The 19,088-nt window shown below is 36.7% G+C and overlaps 2 protein-coding genes and 1 long non-coding RNA gene across 7 annotated transcripts; 1 reads left to right on the top strand and 2 right to left on the bottom strand.

Annotated features, from left to right (window-relative positions):
• Positions 1-222: 222 nt before the first annotated feature.
• On the top strand, positions 223-6,512 carry LOC112568289. Its single transcript, XR_003100050.1, has 3 exons — positions 223-1,320; positions 3,848-3,992; positions 6,337-6,512. It is a non-coding gene; the product is annotated as an uncharacterized LOC112568289 (long non-coding RNA).
• Positions 1,560-4,895, bottom strand: LOC112568282 (protein sel-1 homolog 3-like). The gene is made up of 6 exons (XM_025245522.1): positions 4,610-4,895; positions 4,152-4,242; positions 3,452-3,558; positions 3,109-3,236; positions 2,604-2,706; positions 1,560-2,320 (listed from the first exon to the last, which is right to left on the bottom strand). Exons 1-6 carry the CDS (start codon positions 4,694-4,696, stop codon positions 2,213-2,215), a joined length of 624 nt encoding a protein of 207 aa, XP_025101307.1. The 5' UTR covers positions 4,697-4,895; the 3' UTR covers positions 1,560-2,212.
• Positions 4,982-19,042, bottom strand: LOC112568257 (protein sel-1 homolog 3-like). Of its 5 annotated transcripts, none has more exons than XM_025245458.1 (21): positions 18,882-19,042; positions 17,316-17,428; positions 16,970-17,037; positions 14,106-16,738; positions 13,125-13,644; positions 12,590-12,716; positions 12,100-12,239; positions 11,725-11,837; positions 11,438-11,496; positions 10,971-11,106; positions 10,558-10,696; positions 9,574-9,785; positions 9,193-9,330; positions 8,887-9,004; positions 8,275-8,336; positions 7,904-8,023; positions 7,429-7,566; positions 6,584-6,649; positions 6,201-6,375; positions 5,623-5,765; positions 4,982-5,140 (listed from the first exon to the last, which is right to left on the bottom strand). In XM_025245458.1, exons 4-20 carry the CDS (start codon positions 14,175-14,177, stop codon positions 5,632-5,634), a joined length of 2,469 nt encoding a protein of 822 aa, XP_025101243.1. In that variant the 5' UTR covers positions 14,178-16,738; positions 16,970-17,037; positions 17,316-17,428; positions 18,882-19,042; the 3' UTR covers positions 4,982-5,140; positions 5,623-5,631. The 5 variants fall into 5 exon arrangements, with proteins under 5 accessions (XP_025101243.1, XP_025101244.1, XP_025101245.1 ...); XM_025245459.1 differs by lacking the exon at positions 18,882-19,042 and having other exon boundaries at positions 14,106-15,945; positions 16,613-16,738; positions 17,316-17,906; XM_025245460.1 differs by lacking the exons at positions 4,982-5,140; positions 18,882-19,042 and having other exon boundaries at positions 5,620-5,747; positions 17,316-17,904.
• Positions 19,043-19,088: the final 46 nt, after the last annotated feature.

The raw sequence follows: 19,088 nt of genomic DNA, 5'->3' as shown, positions 1-19,088 counted from the left end.
AGGTGTTAGAGATCACAACATTCTCGGGACCAGCTGTTAGTGAGGGCGACACCCGACTCCTACAAGTCGACATCCTAGTGTCGATGGCGTCAGGAGCACCAAAGTTTAACTGTCAGCATACCTTGATGTCACGAGGGTAAACCGAGGACTGTCAACTCACTTCGAAAATTATTTTAAATGTATTCTTTTCCAGGCATTCGATTTATATTTACCTGAAATTTTGTGTAACGTAGAAGAAAAACTTTTCAGTTGTCAACTAGCGTCTCCTTGTACATCCTGATGGTGAGAGTGATGTCCCCTGTCCACAGGTGTAATATCGCCACGATTAATTAATATTAAGCCTTATATTAATCTGATACCATTAATGTAGCTGACTTACATCTACGCTAATATAGGCCAATGGTAATATCTTGCATCCACTATATGTTTTATAGCTACTATGGAACACTGAATAAAATATCTTTAACTGCACTCTTTCATATCATTTGAAGTATAATTTAGCTTTTTAAACGAAAAAAATAAGTATGAGGAAATACTTTAATTACAAGAGGTTTGAGTAGCAAGCAAGAAGATAAAAACAAACTTCAGGCGACAGTGATCGACATCTTAGCAGGTTTTTGTTAACCTGTCATTTTGCAATGATTTGCAGAAACATTTATCTGTGCAGCCAATCTGCAGTAATTTGCATTGAAGTGAGTCCATCCTCATAGGAGAAGTTGACAGTCATCACCACCATGGGAAACACGGAGCAATGTGGAACATTTTTTACTTGCAACTAAATTCTGAAGTCTTACAAAAGTGAGAAAACTTAATTAGATATTAGAACTGCTGGAACAAAGATTCCTTGTCATTGCACTTTTAATTGTTTTTAGATCGCAAGGGAAGGGTGGAAAAAGATTCCCTAATACATCCATGGTATATATTTCGATCTGTCATTGTCTTCACTCAGCTTAAAACACCATAACTGCTGTATATCGTATGTCGAATTTATATATGATACTTTCATGCAGATATGCAATATTATAGCTGAAATTTCATTAAACAGTAGTTAAGAAACAAGAACTGAATAAACTTACAGATAAATATAGGTAATATACATAAAAATTTATTTATCTTCATCTTTTATGCCGTCTGTTGCCAATCTTTTATATATGCACAATTTATCTTACCATTAATATATTTAAGTCTCTATAAATAGAATAAAACAAACTTTACAAAGCTAATCAGTTTAATTTTGTGTTTCTTGAAGTTGCAGTGTAAAACACTATATGGCGCTGAACTCATCATTTCAAACTTTTTTAATTTCTGGTCCTTAGAAGTGTGAGTATGCAATTTACAAATTATTATTGTAATATTTTTTGTGTTATATATAGTCTGTGACTACATTAGTAGTAATCATTTTTTCATATATATATGCATCAAAAACTGTGAAATTTTGTTTTAAAGGAGCTTCTGTGATGCCTTGTACAATAACAATAAACAATATCACAGGGTGATCTTTATTTATACACAGAAGGCTATAGTTGCTTTTTTTAAATCAGAAAAGAGTTGAAAAGCTGGTGAGATGTTGAAATATGTTTATTAAAATGTAATAAAGCTTTAACAATGACATTAAAGTGACAACTCATGGATAGCAATTTGGCAAGCATAATAAAAATAAGGCAGCATGTACAAGTACACATTTTCTTGTAATAAATAAAGGAAAAAACTAAAAACACTTTGAAATCCATGTGACTAAAGTTATGTGCACTAAATGCATAGTGATGAAATGAGAAAAAGATAAAATTGAAATGCAGTACACAATATTTATAACCACTTCAAATCATGTACTGTTCGGCAAGCTAAATCTAGCACTAAATTAATTGTTTATCCTATAGTTTTATCTCTAAGTGTTTTTATTGCTTTTGGTTAAAAGGCTAATGCATGGTTTGGTGATTTAAATGTTGGCAGGGGTCATAACTCTAAGAATGCAAGAGAGATGTGATCATTTACAGATTTCATTAATGTCAAAATATGAAACATTATCATTAGAGGAATATCATATTTTGCCAACTGTTTTAAAATTATCGTATAATGGATTTGTTCAAAACTCACAAGGAAGGCTAATTCACAGGAACATTTTTATCAGTTGCATTAAGTTCCTCAGTGAAAAAAGGTTCTCCATGAAAATGCCACTCGATCAGTTAATGATTTTTAGTGACATTTGCAAAACTTATAACTGCAACATATCCTCATCCAATGGATTCTGACGAACCATACACCTGTGTATTAAGTATGCGGTGCCAAAAATAGCCACAAAGATGCCTGCATACATTGGCAGCTGAAACAAAACAAAGATATTTCATATAATGATATATTTTCTTCATAGACTCCTATACATATGGAATAAATGAAAAATATTAATTTGAAGTATCCTTCTGATTTCTATTGTCAAATTTTAGATTCGCTTGGTATAGCATCTTCATGAGATACAGTTTGAATGCACTTCTCATAGGATAGTCAAAAAAATAAAATTAATGGTAACAGTGGAAATGAATCTTTGTGAGTGTCTGATCAATTATGGTGATTTTTTTACTTTATATCATAAGGAGTGTGCAAATTACCTTCATCCATATGTGATACCTTGTCCAAAGATCAACAGCCCACACACGATATAGTGCTAGAGAGCATGGGATAAACGCTTCACTCTTGCTTGATTCTCGACATCTGTTCAAATTAAATGTATTAACACACGATGAGTGGCAAGTTGTTGTATGCAGCAAGAAGATAAGATAGCGTTTTAATAAATAACACATTTTGACTTTCTGATACCAAAATGAAAACAATCTAGTCTTCTAAACATAAACATTTTTCTTTCATTCATTCTTCCCCATTTTGTTTTGAACTTTCATCATTCCTTTCATTATAGCACTGGATTTAGACTATTTGAACGATCAATAATCTGTTGGTGTTGTGAAAGTTGGTAGTTGATAAAGTATCTGATTAACAAATTAAAGCAGATCGAGCAGATCAGCATTTTAGAATGTGCATGCATTCACACAAATGCATATAAGAATGCTCATTCATGCACACACAATCATCACATGAATACATAAAAGAATAAGGAACCTTTCATAGAGCTCCATGAGAATGGACACATTGTTGTGACGAATACGATGTGGAATGTTTAACTGCTCCCACACAGAATCTGGAATGTCTGCTCTTTCTTCCACCATAAAGGCAAGATTAAACAGTGCCTTTGACAGAAATATTCAAGAAACTATGCTTGTTAGAAAAACATGTTTATAAAATCTGCATGCAATGTAGGAGTTCAACAAGATTTTTTTTAACTTTGAAAAAGGTCTTAAACTTGCACATAGGAACCACAGATTACAAACCATTGTCTCGAGCATAATTTTGAAAATAAGTTCATGGTATAAAAAGTACAAGCTTTAGAGAAATGCTAGCTTACATGTGGATCCTGTTTAACAGCAGCTGCTGAATAATAAGCTGCAGCCTTCGAAATATTTCTAATTCCTTCACATCCAAACCAGTAGTAATCTCCCATCTTGATATAAGCTGCAAAATATATAAAGCTTTAATGCTATACCCAAGGAAAAAAAAGTGGAGACAGATAAACAAAGTCAGGAGTGTGTGAATGTGCATAGTAAGAGTGTGAGAGAGGCCAAAGGGAAAGAAAAAAGAAAAGAGAGCCTCTGTGTGTATTGAGGGAGGGAGGTAGAGGGTGTAATAAATGCAAGAAAATAAGTGGGGAAGAGGCAGAGAATTTTAAATGTAGACTATTCTTAACCAGGTGTCCCATCTGACAGTAATTTTACTGAAGATGTTATTTTTATTATCTGAACAGTAACCATTTCCTGCAAGGAGAATGTTGGACAAGAAACAGGATTAGTTGCAGGGTGGAATGCTGCTGAGCTAAGACTATGTCACTGCCGGCTCCATAAAGTTGGACCACATATCCATGGATTATGCAGGAAATCATCTACATATTGGTATATGCAAGAGAAATGTCTGTCTGGAAGATGCATATCTTTTTAACTGCTTGTTAAAGAACTTACACTGATAAATAGTAATAACTGTGCACACTGCAAAGAAACTGCAAGACGTGGACAAAAGTATATTTTTCTATGAAAACTGAGCATCATACTTACAATATGGATCAACAAACTGAGGTTCCCGGTGGACACTAAGGTTATAATGTCTCCACTGGCATTCCTTGCTAAACGTAGATGTTACGCCCTCCTTAACATAAGTTACATGAAAAATATTCATCTTCTGCATATATCATCTGACATGATAACATTTTAAATGCATTACTTATTTTGTACTATAGTGCATAAAACACTCTTAGCATTATAAAATGAAATGAATTAGGATATTCTTAATTTCTTCAACATATTTATGTCCTTATCTGTCTATTTCAACTCTTTCTAGTTCAAGTTTCTTTCTCAGTTACTGAGAACACCATTTTTGACTATGTGCATAAGAGATACCTGTAGAGTGAAAGAACATATTTCCTTCCCTATTCCTTAAGTCTAGCTTCTTTATTTTGTAAAAATATGTTCCATACTCAGAACACTCAAATGTAGATCGATGCACTCGATCCTACCTTGTTCTCCTCGCACAACCAGGCCAAATTAAAGCTTGCTACCTCTGGACCAGACTCTGCTGCCATCATGTAGTAAAACACTGCCATGGCTATGCATACATCAGCAAGTCATCTTCAGGCATGATTACCAGAAAAAGTTTTCTTTCCCGAAGCATACAGGAAACACTGCATTGGTCTTTACACTAATCAAATTTACAGTTTGCTCAGATACTCTCAATAGATAATAAATATGTAATATGATTGTCCTCTACCACAAGTGCAGCAATTTTTCTTTATTATCTTAAACAATAATCTTTCAAATCACTGAATCAAATTTAATATCATTACTACAAAGCACATTATTTCATGTAATTCTCCTGACCAACAGATTAATATGCCGCTTGTAAATAATATTAGAAACTGTGATAAGAGAATAAGTCACAATACAAACAAGCACTTTTTGCTTACACATCCCCTTGTCTGTACGCATGCAGCCCTGACCTTAGCAAACTTCCCACCACAGAATTCTTCTCTGCAATAAACCTTACCCACCTGCATAAAAGATAAAAGATCATTTTAAAAAATTAGGTTAGTCTATCTAGTATGAAAAGGTAAATGCATTATGATGAGACTGACATTTAACTTTTATGTCTGCCTGCTGTATTCTCAAACCTTTATATATTGTTTCCATTTTTTTTTTTTTTTTGCATGCCAGCCAGAGTAGTGATTGGGCCAGGACTTTGGTTGTTCTGTAAGTCTTGTACAGATTTCTTCACTTGCATTGAAGAATGAAAGTTTATTGTGGTGGCAGCAGGCAGCAGAGGAAGGGATCACCACAATAAATTGTAATTAAACACAATGCAGCTGTCCTCAATTTATCTCCATGAAGTGTGAGGGAGGGTGTGTTGTGTGGTAGAATAATCTGAATAACCCTACTATACCAATGATGTTATCAGTTATGACTCAAAAGAAAATAATAGGGGCAAATTTATAGTTCTTTCTATTAGTGTAAGGGCAAGAAAAAAAATACATACTCGCTTGCCTCAGCTATGCTTCTTGGCAAGTTTGGTGTCCCTCTTGTCCTCATATGAGCATATAACAGAGCAGCATTTAGGTGTCCACGAAGTGCTGACCACAGATAGTAGTTCACAGCTGCATCCTAAGAAACAGGTAAAGGCTGAAAGGTTACAACCTTAATTTTATTTTCAAGCATACAGCAAACATTTGGATTTAACATTTCAAAGTTTCATTGTTTGAAGGAATGTGATGGCGAGTATCTTAAATTAACTTATTCTTCAAAGTGTGACAAATAACTCAGATTGTTTTACATTTATATATCACCTAAGTCAGACAAACCTATGAGCCATAGCTATCATTCAGTAGTTATATGTTTACAATGTTACCTGGATGTTCTACACTTCCAGTTGATTGCTTAAATATAAACTGAAATATTTTTGGTTTAGCAGCATCAATTTGTCAAACATATCCATAGAACTAGGATTTATAATGTCAAGGCAAAATACTTTATAAGTAACATTTAAATATAATGATACAGGTCACCAGTTTCTCTAAATGCAGACAGTAGCTATAAATGTTTTCATTAGGTACTCACATAAGTCTTGCGATTTATTTGGATAAATGCCATATTGGTACATATGGCCAAGGTAGTAGCCAGCATCCATATGGCCAGTGTTGTAAGACTCTTCAAAATAGGCTGCTGCCTTAGAGTAGTTTCTTTCTTTCTCCAGGGCAATCCACCCAAGAGCACCTACAGCATGAGGAAGACCCTACAAGAACAGAAAATTTGCAACATCTGAATATACAAACAGTTCTATGGTCCACATCTGCAAAGTACAGCTGCTATGATTGAGAATTTGCATTCCACATAACATTGCATAATGGAGCAGAATAATGTTAAGAATTACAGAATGCTTAACTTGATCGGTTTCTTCATTCTAAAAGGCAGGCAGTCTATAGAGATGCATTAATCATAACCTTCTCAGCAGCCGTTTTAATCTTTTCATGGCCAGCTGTTTCATTTTTCTCGGTGCCAGCTTTACCCTGAAACAATAAATTCCAAAGCAGCAGTAAAGATTCACTCTTAATTTTACTTTAGCCTAGTTTTACTTAAGTAGTTGCAACACAATATCAATATCTCTATGTTTTAGTTATTTGAATACAATTAGTTCAGCCCCCCAAAATTATAAAGATTTGCTCTTATAATTAAAGCAGACAATTAAGGTGCAGCAATCAGTAGTTCTTAACCAAAATCATTTAGTCCAGTACCTGCTATCTCGGGATATTTGTGAATTGTAATTTAAACTGACTTTAAACCCCGGAACATCAATTCAGAAAAAAATATATATAACACTGCCATGTGATAATACTTATTTTTGTGCCTTGCCATTGATTCCCATTGGTGGTTAGTGAAAAACAACCTGTACCCCCCGCCCCCAACCAATTGCACAGTTAGAAGTGTGATGTCATGGATTTACAGACGTACTTCTAGATCCCCCACTGGCTTTCGCAATGTAAATGTTTCTATATTCCAACATGACTTTGCAGATTTAATTTCTCTCCGTGCATGTTAAAAATGTATGTCTCGAGCAGGAATGCATAGGTAAGTCACAAGGGGAATTAGTTACTCTTAATAAAACTCATGCAAATCACTTTAAAACAACAAAAACTAAAAAATGTACCCTAAAATTGAAGAGTAATATTTCTTAGAAAATGTCAACATAAAATTATGTTAGTTTGCAGACATTGGAGACATTTATAAAAGGAGCATTTCCAGATATGAAGACACATGCAATTGTAAACAGTTGTATTAGCAATCTTACATGAAACTCCATTAATCCTAGATTGTAGATAGAGTTTGGGTCTCCTTGTTCTGCACCCTGCTGAAACATTTCTCGAGCTGCCTGTAAGTTTCTTCGTACACCTTGTGATCCCCAGAACAGCAGATGGCCCATTTGCAACTATCATTGTGATAAAAGTTTTTAAAACAAGATCATTGCTTGTTATCATAATGACTAGTATCAATCCTGGTGTCCAGTCTTCTCACAGCTATTTATAATTAAAAAAACAGTGGAGCACATATTTGTCATCACTGTCATCATTTTAAAACTCATAGACACATCCTTGTAATTGGCTAAGAGTGAAGCAGACAGACGAAAAGACACCTAACAAGTGTATGTGAATATGGTCTAATTATGCATTTCTAATATACTGTTCAAATTCTCTAATGTATAATTTTTTTACGAAAAAAGACTTAAAGACATTAAAAATAGAAAACTAAAAATATGACAGACTTACCTGTGCAGACTGAACTCCTTTCTGTGCCTGATGTTTCAGCCACAAGAAGAGATCACCATTCTCATCTGTTTGTTGCTCCATTGCCACCTCGTCTATTAGACGCACCATTTCTGTGGCAACCTGGGATAGGTCATAGAAAATTACAAAACTGTATGAAAATGAAAGAATTTCCCATTAAAAAGATTTTTTGAAAGTGAATAAATTCCCATGTGTTATAATGCAACCAACTCCCTATGCATAAAAATATGCATTTATTATTTATGCCCTATATATTTACACAACATCCACACAAAATCAAGGCTATATAAAGGGTACATCATACTAAAATATAAGCAATGTCAACAATTGTTTTCCAATGCAAGGAATCATACCTCCTCTTCTTTGTGAGTTTCTCTGTCATCTCGAGTGGTGTCACCAACAAACTTATAGTACACTGTAAATAACCAGAACATGATGGAGAAAATTAAACAGAAAATTACTAAAGCAGATGTCTATAGGCCTCTGTAAGGTCTAGGTCAGTAGGTCACAAAATTACTTTAAATCGAATAGTTTATATATGTATCAAGTGCATGCTTTATAAGTTTCAACAGCATTCAAACATTTCAACTCCAACAGTTTATTTGAAAGGCACAAGTTAGGAGTACTGATCGAGTTATATTTTTACATCACTTTTATTAATCTAAACCAATTAGACTATAAAAGAAAAATAAAAGAAAAGGGAAATTTGAATGCATGTAATTTTTTTCTCATTAAAACTAGTTTTATGTTAAACATCTTCTAAACATATATTGCACAAAAAAGTTTATTTTAAACCCCTCAAAATCAAACATAGATCATGTGTAAAAATATCCCCGACTCAAAAGTACATATCATAAATGCATATTCATTACAGTAACAGCACAAACATATATATATATCCGTGGTAACAGCACAGGCTAATAGGAAAACAAGAAATGCAGATAATTTGAGTCAGTGATATTTACTGTAGGCTGCACTGCAGTCATAGGGAACACCATCGATCCCCATCATGTGGCGATGCCCTAAGGCAAGGGTAGACAATCTGTGCTGGTTCAGGGTCCCCAGCATGAGAAATACAGTACTCTGCAATTTATGACAAAAGCTTTTTTATATAAGAAATGGATCTGACCCCTCTCTCTCAAAATGAATTCAATGATTAGCCCCAAAAGCATCACTTTTTCTCACAAGACTTAACCTAAATTTTGCTGGTTTTCATTATTACCATGTGCAAAACTTGTAGCACTTTTATTAGTTGCACCCACAGAACTAACCTCTGTCTCTTGCACTGTAGTACCTAAGCCATTGTTCAGAAATACAGCAAGTGTAAACATTGCATCAGTGCTCCCCAAACATGTGGCTTGGTTCAGGAGAGGAAGATTTTTGTGCATATTCTCAAGCCCTCGTAGTTTCTGCAAACAATGTGATGGTAGTTTTTTTAATCCTCAAACAACATATTTTAATACATATCTGAAATGCATGAATGTTGAACACATTTTGCAAAAGTATTTTTAACATGAATGTGCAGTACTCCATAACATTATTTGCTATGCATTTTTATACAAATTTTATTATTTTCTGTTTTTGTGTGGATGTCAATGTGTAGAATGGGTGAGCGAAATCAGAAAAAGAATAATGCATAAAAATCTTCTCACAACAGAATCAGTGACAACTTTCATCAGGACTTGTGCAAAGTGGATTTTGTCATGAACAGTGAGCTGTTGATCAAGTCTGGCAAGAGGGCGCATTAGTCTAGCTACATGCCGGTGATCCCACTGTGTGTGCTCCATACGTTGAGGACATGATGTTAATCGTACGTCACTGGCTTTGCCGATCACAACCCATTTATAGGAATATGGACAAACATCTGTCATTGTAAATAATAAATATTCATGCAAAGAAATTAATGAAGTGACTCCATAAAACAAAAATGCACAAATGTCAATATAAAATGATTAAGATAGACAGATAATATAAAAGTGCAGTAAGCAACAAACTTAGGAATAACTAGCAGAACAGAAAGCAACACAAATAAAATTTGTGAACATGAGCATGAAAATGAAGAAATAAGAATCACACAGTATATAGCTTTTCAATTTCTTCTTAGGAACTTAATGCTAACAATTGTAGTTTCCATTTGGGTCAACATAATAATTGCTGTCAAAAAATAAACTTTATTCCACATGCAAAACATATGATTATGTTGTGGTATCACAGCAAGATTCATAACGCCCACACCCACAACTCCTCATAATACAGGCAGTGCAAGAATAAACCCAAGAAATTGCAAACTGCAAAAAATGAGAAGACTTGACTGGCAGCACTCTGAAATATGTCTGGATTAATGAAGCTGAGAAGCTCATATCTCCATCCACAATTTTAAACCTTATGTCAACAGTTAAATTACAGTCACCACAAGTGGGCTAACTATGCTAAGTTCAAAATATACCAACATTAATAATATAAAATTTGATATAAATTTATATATTAATACACTCTCACTACTCCACAGAAACACAAACACACTATTATAGATCTACATAAACAAGAGCAACAAAATTTAACACAGATGCATATATATGTTTCACACACACGCACACACCCATATATATATACACACATCCAGGATACACACTAACATTTTTGCTTTCGCAACACAGCTTTGTGTGCATAGTATGACATTGTATTGGACATCCATGACAAAAACCTCTGGCAGCTGGCCTCTTTCTCTGACAGTTGCAGCTGAAACATTGGGTGGTCAGGATCAGGGAGAGACAGCTGTAACAGAAGGGAACATATTGTAATAAACCTGATCATTCTGCTCTGAAATAATCCAATAAAGTTGATACAGTAACTGACCAGTAACTTAAAGAACAACAGAAAAAATAAATGCTGAGAACGCTTCAGGTAAACAGATGATTGGATATTTATTAGAAGTTATGCTTTCACCCTAAAATGAAATGATCTGACAACAACAAAAATGGGGTAAAAATTAAGTACGATCAAAAAAATTAATAAATGCCTGTTGTCTATGACCACAACCAATTAATACCTCATCTAAAGTGAGTGCACGTCCTCGATAAAGTTTAACTTGTCCCAAGTATCCACGAAAACTGCCCAATGCAGGGTCCACACCTCCTAGAATGAATTGTCCATCTGTGTCGTCATAAGCAATGTCAAGATCATATCTGCACACACACACATGTACAAATACATGGAGCTTTGTAATTTTTTTATGTAAGTTTTAAAAGAGAAATGTGGTCACAAAAATGTCTCAGGAATCAGAAATATGTCCTACAAATATTAATACTTTGTTTCATATTTATTATTTTACAGCAGTAAAACTCAATTCGGTTTAATCTGTGCTAATTCTTTTTTTTTTCAAAAAATGGTTTGATAGTGACTTTTATTTTTTAAAGCACGGTAAAATGACTATTAAATACTCTTACATGTTTGTGTTGACATTTTAAAATGTAATTACAATAATAAACTAAGATGAATTCAGAGAGAAACACATACGTCATGAATGCAGAATTTGTCAGGTTGTGATGTTTACCGTAACTCCATTGAAGGGACCACTGAAAGGATGCAGAACCAGTCATCAAATAACTTATAATGCCAAAAGATTATCAAGCATTCATGGTTTATTTTTCATGGCTCCTCAACTTTATTCTCTAGATATAACAACATATGTGTATTAAAGCAACGTAAACACTTTGCCTCGCTCTCCTAGCTCCTTAATTGTTCCTCCACTCCCATCTGGCCTGTCCACCCCTCCCCCTTTCTCCATCAATAGAGCTACTGACCTCTCTGTGCTTCAATGTCAATAGTATTCGAACCCACTGGTTCCGGGGAAGACTCTGTGCTGTCTTATGTGCAGTGTAAATTTCTGGGCCTTGTACTTCCACTTGCATTTTGCCTGCCAAAAATTGTAACCATATGTAACCATATGCATAGCACCATATGTCTAAGAATAGCATTGTCAGGTTATCTTTATCTGAAAATTTGTCAGTCCACATTGTCCCATTTACCTGTCTGTAATATTTTCATGCTGATCCCTTATTCAGAAGGCAAAGTTCAATATAAAATGAAAATATAAATTACTCTATACCAGCTAAAACAAAATTTAGGAAATGAAAAACTACTAGTTAAACATGTATCTCATACTGCAATTTGTTCACCTTCTGTATCCACCAGAAGGGCTGGTGTCATATGATATCCAAGCCAGGTAATGTGGACAAAGATGGCACATGCCTGTGCCTGATTTAAGTGCGCTTTAGGACAGTAGTCAATAATGTAGACCCATAGTTCCACAGAGAAACTATTAATAGCAAAAGAAAAAACGTTCATAAATATATCACATTTCTCTATATTTATTCAGCACAAAGTGATTGAAATGACCCATCTAACACTGTAAAGCAATTAAGAATGCATGCACACACACATTCTCTCACACACACACACATACATATATCCCATTTTATTTATTCTCTCAGCACATTAAAGTGTTTTCATTACCGCAAAAGTATTGACCAAAAAGTCTCCGTGCTGTAATAAGTCCAAGTAAGCAAACTGAAATACAAATACCAATCACACTCTACGTATATGTGAGCATATGACTGTTACAGAAGTTTAGCTTTAAGTTGAATAAGTTTGAAGAAGACCATCAACCTTGGCGACAGAAAGGCTCTGCGACGCTCTGTTTCCAGTAAGGTGTCTGAGTAGGGCTTGAGGTCCCTGGAAATTCCGTAGGTAAGACCGCTAAGCACTGCTGGGTACCTCAGCAGATACACAGTCTCTGTGTGTGTGATAATAAGCGTAAAACTGTTATTATGAACGAAAATGATGTTATAAGGAAATTGATCTGTTAATATACATATATATATTTTCAATTATCTTTTATACAAACATAGTGGTTTTGAAACTCTTTAAAATAGCTCTCCAACATTTCACTCCAATAATATATATATACGTAGTGGCTGAGGAAAATATATATATATAGAGAGAGATCGTTTAATTTGATATATACAGCTTCGGTTTGAAGAAAATACATGATTGTTAACAAAAAGAAAAAAAGGTGACAGTGCGTTTAATTGTCGTCTGATATCTTAGCTAAAGGAAAGGATGATATTTTGACAACAAAAGTAAATATGCCATTTAAATTTGTTATTATTGTAATGTAAATGTCCAAATGCATCAAACTCACGTTGTTCCACTGGACATGTCCTTAAATCGGTGAAGTGCCAATTTTTCTGGACGTGGTGCCAGAACCACGGGACACAGCTCATGGGAAACCTCTTGTGTGGACGTGAATACGGAGCAGAGATTCGCACGATGTAGGCTTTCCTGGTCAAAGCCCGTTTGTAAATGTCCCTCCTGTCATCCGTGTCTGCTTTGGACCATGTTGCTTCATCGATGATCCACGTGAACAGTTTTGCGGCTACCACTACCGTAGCGTTTGGATTGAACAAAGATGGTCGAAATCCTATGTCGTCTGAAAGATTCAATCTTATTCGCCGCATCCGTCGACCGGCATCCTGATGGCTGCCACAGCGCCAAGCACAGTAGAAATGTCTGCTGTACTCCCCGACTTTGTCGAGGGGTGTGGAAACTGAAAGAGTCACACCAACAACTTTGTCTGGATCTGTGCATGAAAATTCAACCTTCAAACCAGTGAGTCCATGTATCTCTATAGGGGGTGAAGACAGCTCAGCGTAGTCGGCTTGCTGAAAGTAAAGTACATATATAGATGTAGACATCGATACGCTACAGAAAACAGAAACAAGTCATCTGTAAAAGAATCAATAGAAAGCTTGTATACGTGGATGCTTGTGTGTCTACATGGGTGAATTAGTCATGATCTGTGGACAAATTGTAAAAATTGTTTAGACGTGTGTGCATGTCTGCACGGATCAGAACATTTATCCTGATGTAGTTGGAGTAATCCTATCATCATTACAGGTGTGTAAGAATCTGGTCAGTTACTGTATCTAAAGAACACATAGAGTTGTACCAAATGCATGAAATAAAAACTTCATTACGTGTGACAGATAAGCAGCAACGGTCATAGTCGATCCAGTTTAAACAATGTAAGCAGTGTGAAGATAGGTTTTTTTCAGCGACTGCTACAAAGTCTAGTGAATATGTTGTATACGACTACGCAACAGAAAAAAGTCGAAATACTTACCTCAGTAGATGTGACTGGTGGGTCCAGCAGAAAACACCACCACACGATTAGAAGACTGTACGGTTTAACCATTCTATGGCTATGAGTCTGTCCTGATTTGCAGTTCTTTTGGTTCTATCCGTCTAAATATTAGACAAACTGGCAGTCTACTGCCATCGGTATTCTAAACATCTGCATTCGCGATTAATATTTCACTTTTGTGTTGACACCAACTTGTGTACTGCAACACTTCTTGAAAATATACACGTCACGAAAACAGCTTGCGGGTCGCTGGCCGCCCTGACCTCACACAGGGGCATCGGCTTCATCGAAATAATTGTGCAGTCTTCTTTTGATATACTACCTCTGCTCTAAGCTGCTACGGTCGTGGACAACTAACAGATTTGTCTGTATAGCTACATATATAGGTGCTTGTCTCATGCAATGGCAAATTGCATTTAGCACAAAGTTATCTATGTTTAATGAACTCTTTCGTTTGTTCCATGCTCACTAACAGCTAAAACCTTTTTTCTTTTTTCTATGGCAAAAACTGGCGTGGAAATGCTCTTTCTTGTATTAAAAAAAAAAAAGCTTGCTCACAAACACACACAAACTCTCAAATTAATTAATTAGATTAGTTTTTTGACGAGTTAATGTCTTAGAACTATTCTTACAACACACAATCCAGCTTTTACTACTTCATTAATAGAGCTGTTTCTGTCTACAGCCCAAAGTTGTTGATGTTCTAAGTTCTCATGAATCACAATCCAACTTCCGCAACCGTCATCCGCTATTGAAGCACAAATAAAACATGGGGTACAGACAAACAACGGATCTGAAAAGACTCGCCCACCCTCATTCGAAGCAAGAAGACCGGAGTGGTGACCAGCTGCAAGGAATCGACAACTCCCCGCCTGTGACACGTCGTTTTTAGTCGAGAAAGTTCGGCGAGCTGAAGGAAGATAATCGATGCCCTGCATTCACTTAAATTATTAAAATTCAGAGCCAGTGTCTTTTATTCAAAGTGCTTCCATTGGATGGAAGGCGGGAAGATTTTCGAGAGATGCAATAATGTTACACAGATTGAATTGTATATTGAGATAAGGGTAGGTAGATAACAGACTGATCCCCCTGACATCAAAATGTTCTTTACTTCTCTATGGTTGATGTTACTGCAGCATTGTAGTCTACATATTTCATTTTTCCTTTCCTGATTCGTGAAAATCGCGTTATCATGAACGCGCACAGAGAAAAAGAGAGGAGAAAAATCGACTGAGAAAAGGACAAATTGGGAAGTAGTTTATCTCCTCTTGCCATCTTTCTGTTTTAGTCCATAGACCTCCTTCCTTCGAGGTTTAATTGAACACGATTTTTTTTTTTTTTTCATTTTTTTTTTTTAACAAGGTTAAGTCGTAATGACAATTAACACAGTTCGGAGGGTTCATTTTTACTGGGGTTCATTCTGCGTCTCTCGGTATTTTATCATAATGTGACTGTGAGTCCTTATCCTGAGGTCGGCCTTCTGAATGAGATAAGACTGAAATTAAAACGCAAGACTAGTGTTCGAAAGGTGACACACAAAATGTCTTATCTGATCGTGAATGTGCGCCTGGCTCAGTAACAGGCCGCCAACCGACAAAAATCGTTGCCAACGTTGCAAGCGAAAAACTGAAACATAGTGAGTGGGAGTAGGTAAAAGTCGACACCAGGTGGTCCCTTGAACTATAAAATCCCTCACTATGTCAACTATATGATATGAATAAACTGAGCTCACCCCTCTTATTCCGCTACCTTGTACCTACCTACCCTGATGAACAGGTTCCCAATGACAAACCTTTAAGGGCCTCGAACCGACAACTTTCTGTTGACAAATATAACATAATATGAGCTACAGACAGTAAATTGTATCTCTTCTTCTTAAAGTGAGCTAGGTTGGGGGAGGGAGCAAAGGGAGAGAATGATTTCTGGTTTATTTCCCCCCAATGAAAGCATTTCTACACACACACACAGGCACACACACGCACACTGAACGTCACCTTTGTTGGTAGTAAATCGGTTCATGACAGAAGGATGAAAATCGTGGCGAATATCTTGGTGGATAACTTTCACTCTCGGTTTGCAATCATTTCCGGTTGCTTGTTCTCGCCTTTTAGCATCCTTTGAAGGTATTCCTGTGACCTTATGGTCGCAATGAATGAGGTGTTAAAACCTTCGTTTACCTCAGGTCCATCTTTCGTGTGTCACGGAACTGCTTTAATAAAACGCAATCTTCTGTGAGAAGCTGTTTATCATCGGAAGAACTGAAACAACATGCTGCTGGTGCTAATGGCATTATGAGCGATCGTTTAAACAGATGGTCCCGATGCTCTGCTCATGAACGGCTCAACTAGTTTGGAAGCAAGTGCACTGGAATCCGACTTTGTAAGCATGCAGGCACAACAAACACAAAGAAAGAAGAGGATAAAAAAATAAACGGACAAACAGTCGCAGTGTCGAACGAAACAAAAAATAGCACATACATAACTTACCTTTGATGTAATATATCAATGATGGTGCCATAATGGCCGCTAGAAAGACAACGACTGCAAGTGTGACATAATCCAAGGTGAGCCTGATGTACATAGCTTGGGCCCCGGCTTCTGGATTGTCCACATCTGCAAACGTCACCAGAGTATAAGGAACCGCTAAACTTTGTTTAGGAGAAATTGTTAATACTTTACCGGAAATGTCTTTCTTCACCTCGAAATAGAATTGGAAAATGAAAGTTTTATTGACTAGCAGTTGGATGTCATGTATCCTAGACTCACCTTTCTGAGAGAAGAAAAAAAACACCGAAAAGACCCTCATGCGTAACACACACAGGTTTTCGCTTACATCATACATACCTGAAAAAGTACTAGGGTGGTGTCTACTCCATTCGCTTGATATCCCCGGCTGGCTAGCTGTTGTGAACCTGAAAGAAACTGATTCATAAAGTAAATGCCGGACACCAGACATGCTTGCGTGTGTGTCTGCCGAGTTCACATTCACTAGTTTTAGCAACTTTCCACCTGTTCAAGCTCAGTTCTCAAAAACGCTGCTGAAGTGAGTTTTCTTTGAAGGGAGAAACGAGAGACGTATGGCAGAGAACTAACTGAAAATCTTGTGAAATTGCAGGAACGAGAAAACGAAAACAGAGAAAAAAAAAAAGAAACATTGAGGTGAAATGTAATTGCCGGAGCGCATACTCACGCTCAGACGGCACCAGCCATGAGACTTGAGACAGGAGGCAGGCGAGCAGCTTGATGTCCATCATCATGACCGGCGACCACGGATGTGGGAGAGGCTGCAACGCGTACAGAAACCTGACGGAAAATCCACCATTCATACCACAAACATTTCCTTCATGAGCTCGTTCACAGATTGCGAGTTAGTTACTATACGGAAGCAATTAATCTTTCTTCATCGCCTCTCATTTCCCAGAATCTGAGGGCGTGAGTTAATCCAGCAATGCAGTTCACAAAGTTTCACTTTCGATATTTTCTGTTACCGTAGTCTTTGTAAAAGTTATTCTAAGAGTGATCGTATATAGTTCTCAAAAATCTGCAGCTGGTTAAAGTGTAACAACATCATTTTGTGCCTGGTATGTGTATTAAGGTCCTCCTCCCTGTGAGTATCCGTGGTGACGGGTGACCAACTAAACTTCCCTGCACTACTTTTGGCGACATGATTGTGAAAATAATACAACCACATCCTTTCGGAAATTAGACAAACTTGTTTACTGTTGAAACTATAATGGCTGAATAAGGATGGTAAATTAGTCCAATGACAGTGTCCTGTGACGAGAAATATGACAGGATAAAATAAGACTTATTTATTCACTCAAGGCAGCACTCTGAGAAGTCAAACAGACGAAGCAACAAAGGACAGCCTCAGTCTGTTGGTCCTGCATGAAGGCACATAGATTCAGCAGCCTGATGAAAGCTGATGAAACTCTCTCGATGGAATAAGTCTATCATCACTTAAAACTGCAGACACCTTTGAGAGAGTCTGTATGCTATACAGAGTCTGGAGGTCATGCTGCATGGACCGTGCCAATAACTGTTTGACAGTTGTATACAACACAATATCAACTGTTCTTGCTCTTCACTGGTAAAACAGATGAGCGAGAAGGACAGTGCACCCTCTATATATCAGGTTTATAAAATAGCTTAACAAATTCTCTGGGAGATAGAAAGATTTCAGCTTCCAAAGAAGTATATGAGGCCTGCTGTTGAGCCTTTTTCCATACAGCATGAGTGTTGGTATCCAGCGAAATGTCCAGTCAAAGATGGTGTCCGAGTAGTTAAATATGTCGGCAACGCGTGCCAGAGAATGCTATAATTACACTATATTATTACTGTCACATATATAGGTAGCCTCTCGCACTTTTCTCTCTGTTCGTACTTGTGTATGCTAATATGACCCTACGATACTTATAACTACAATTAATAAGTGTATCTTATTGATACATTTTATAATGATTCATTTATTTGTCCTTTGACTGGTACCGGTCGTTGCAGAGAGTACATGGATAGACATGACATGGCATGGCAGCCCAGAAGACCAGCCATGCACTTACGTCTGTCTTGGGGGATATAGTAATTAAGCAGATCCCGCACAGGATGAAAAATACATTTTTGTTTACTTTGGTAAACGATCTTCCTCTGGCTACCGCTTCGTCGACATATAACGTATAACCTAAAGAACAGTCTTCGACGGTGTCGCGTGATTACGCCGCTTGACTGTTGTAAGCAGGGTTGACGTATTTGTACTCACATTGTGTGTAAAGCAGCGGGCACACGAGAAGCAAAAAGCACGAAACTTTTCCGAAGCTATCCCCAAACGGCTTCGTAAGCCTGCTTGGCTTTAGCTTGCGGCCTGCTTCGCTCTTTAGAACCTGTTCCACTTTTCCGCGCGTTTCCACATGGCTGTGAAAGCAACAGGGCCCCTGGCCAACCTCAGCGAGGACCAGACAGTTCATCT

Source organism: Pomacea canaliculata, linkage group LG7 (genome assembly GCF_003073045.1).
Source record: "Pomacea canaliculata isolate SZHN2017 linkage group LG7, ASM307304v1, whole genome shotgun sequence".
NCBI lineage: Eukaryota > Metazoa > Mollusca > Gastropoda > Architaenioglossa > Ampullariidae > Pomacea > Pomacea canaliculata.
Note: the sequence above shows the minus strand (reverse complement) of the source record. Positions and strands in the feature narration are given on the sequence as shown.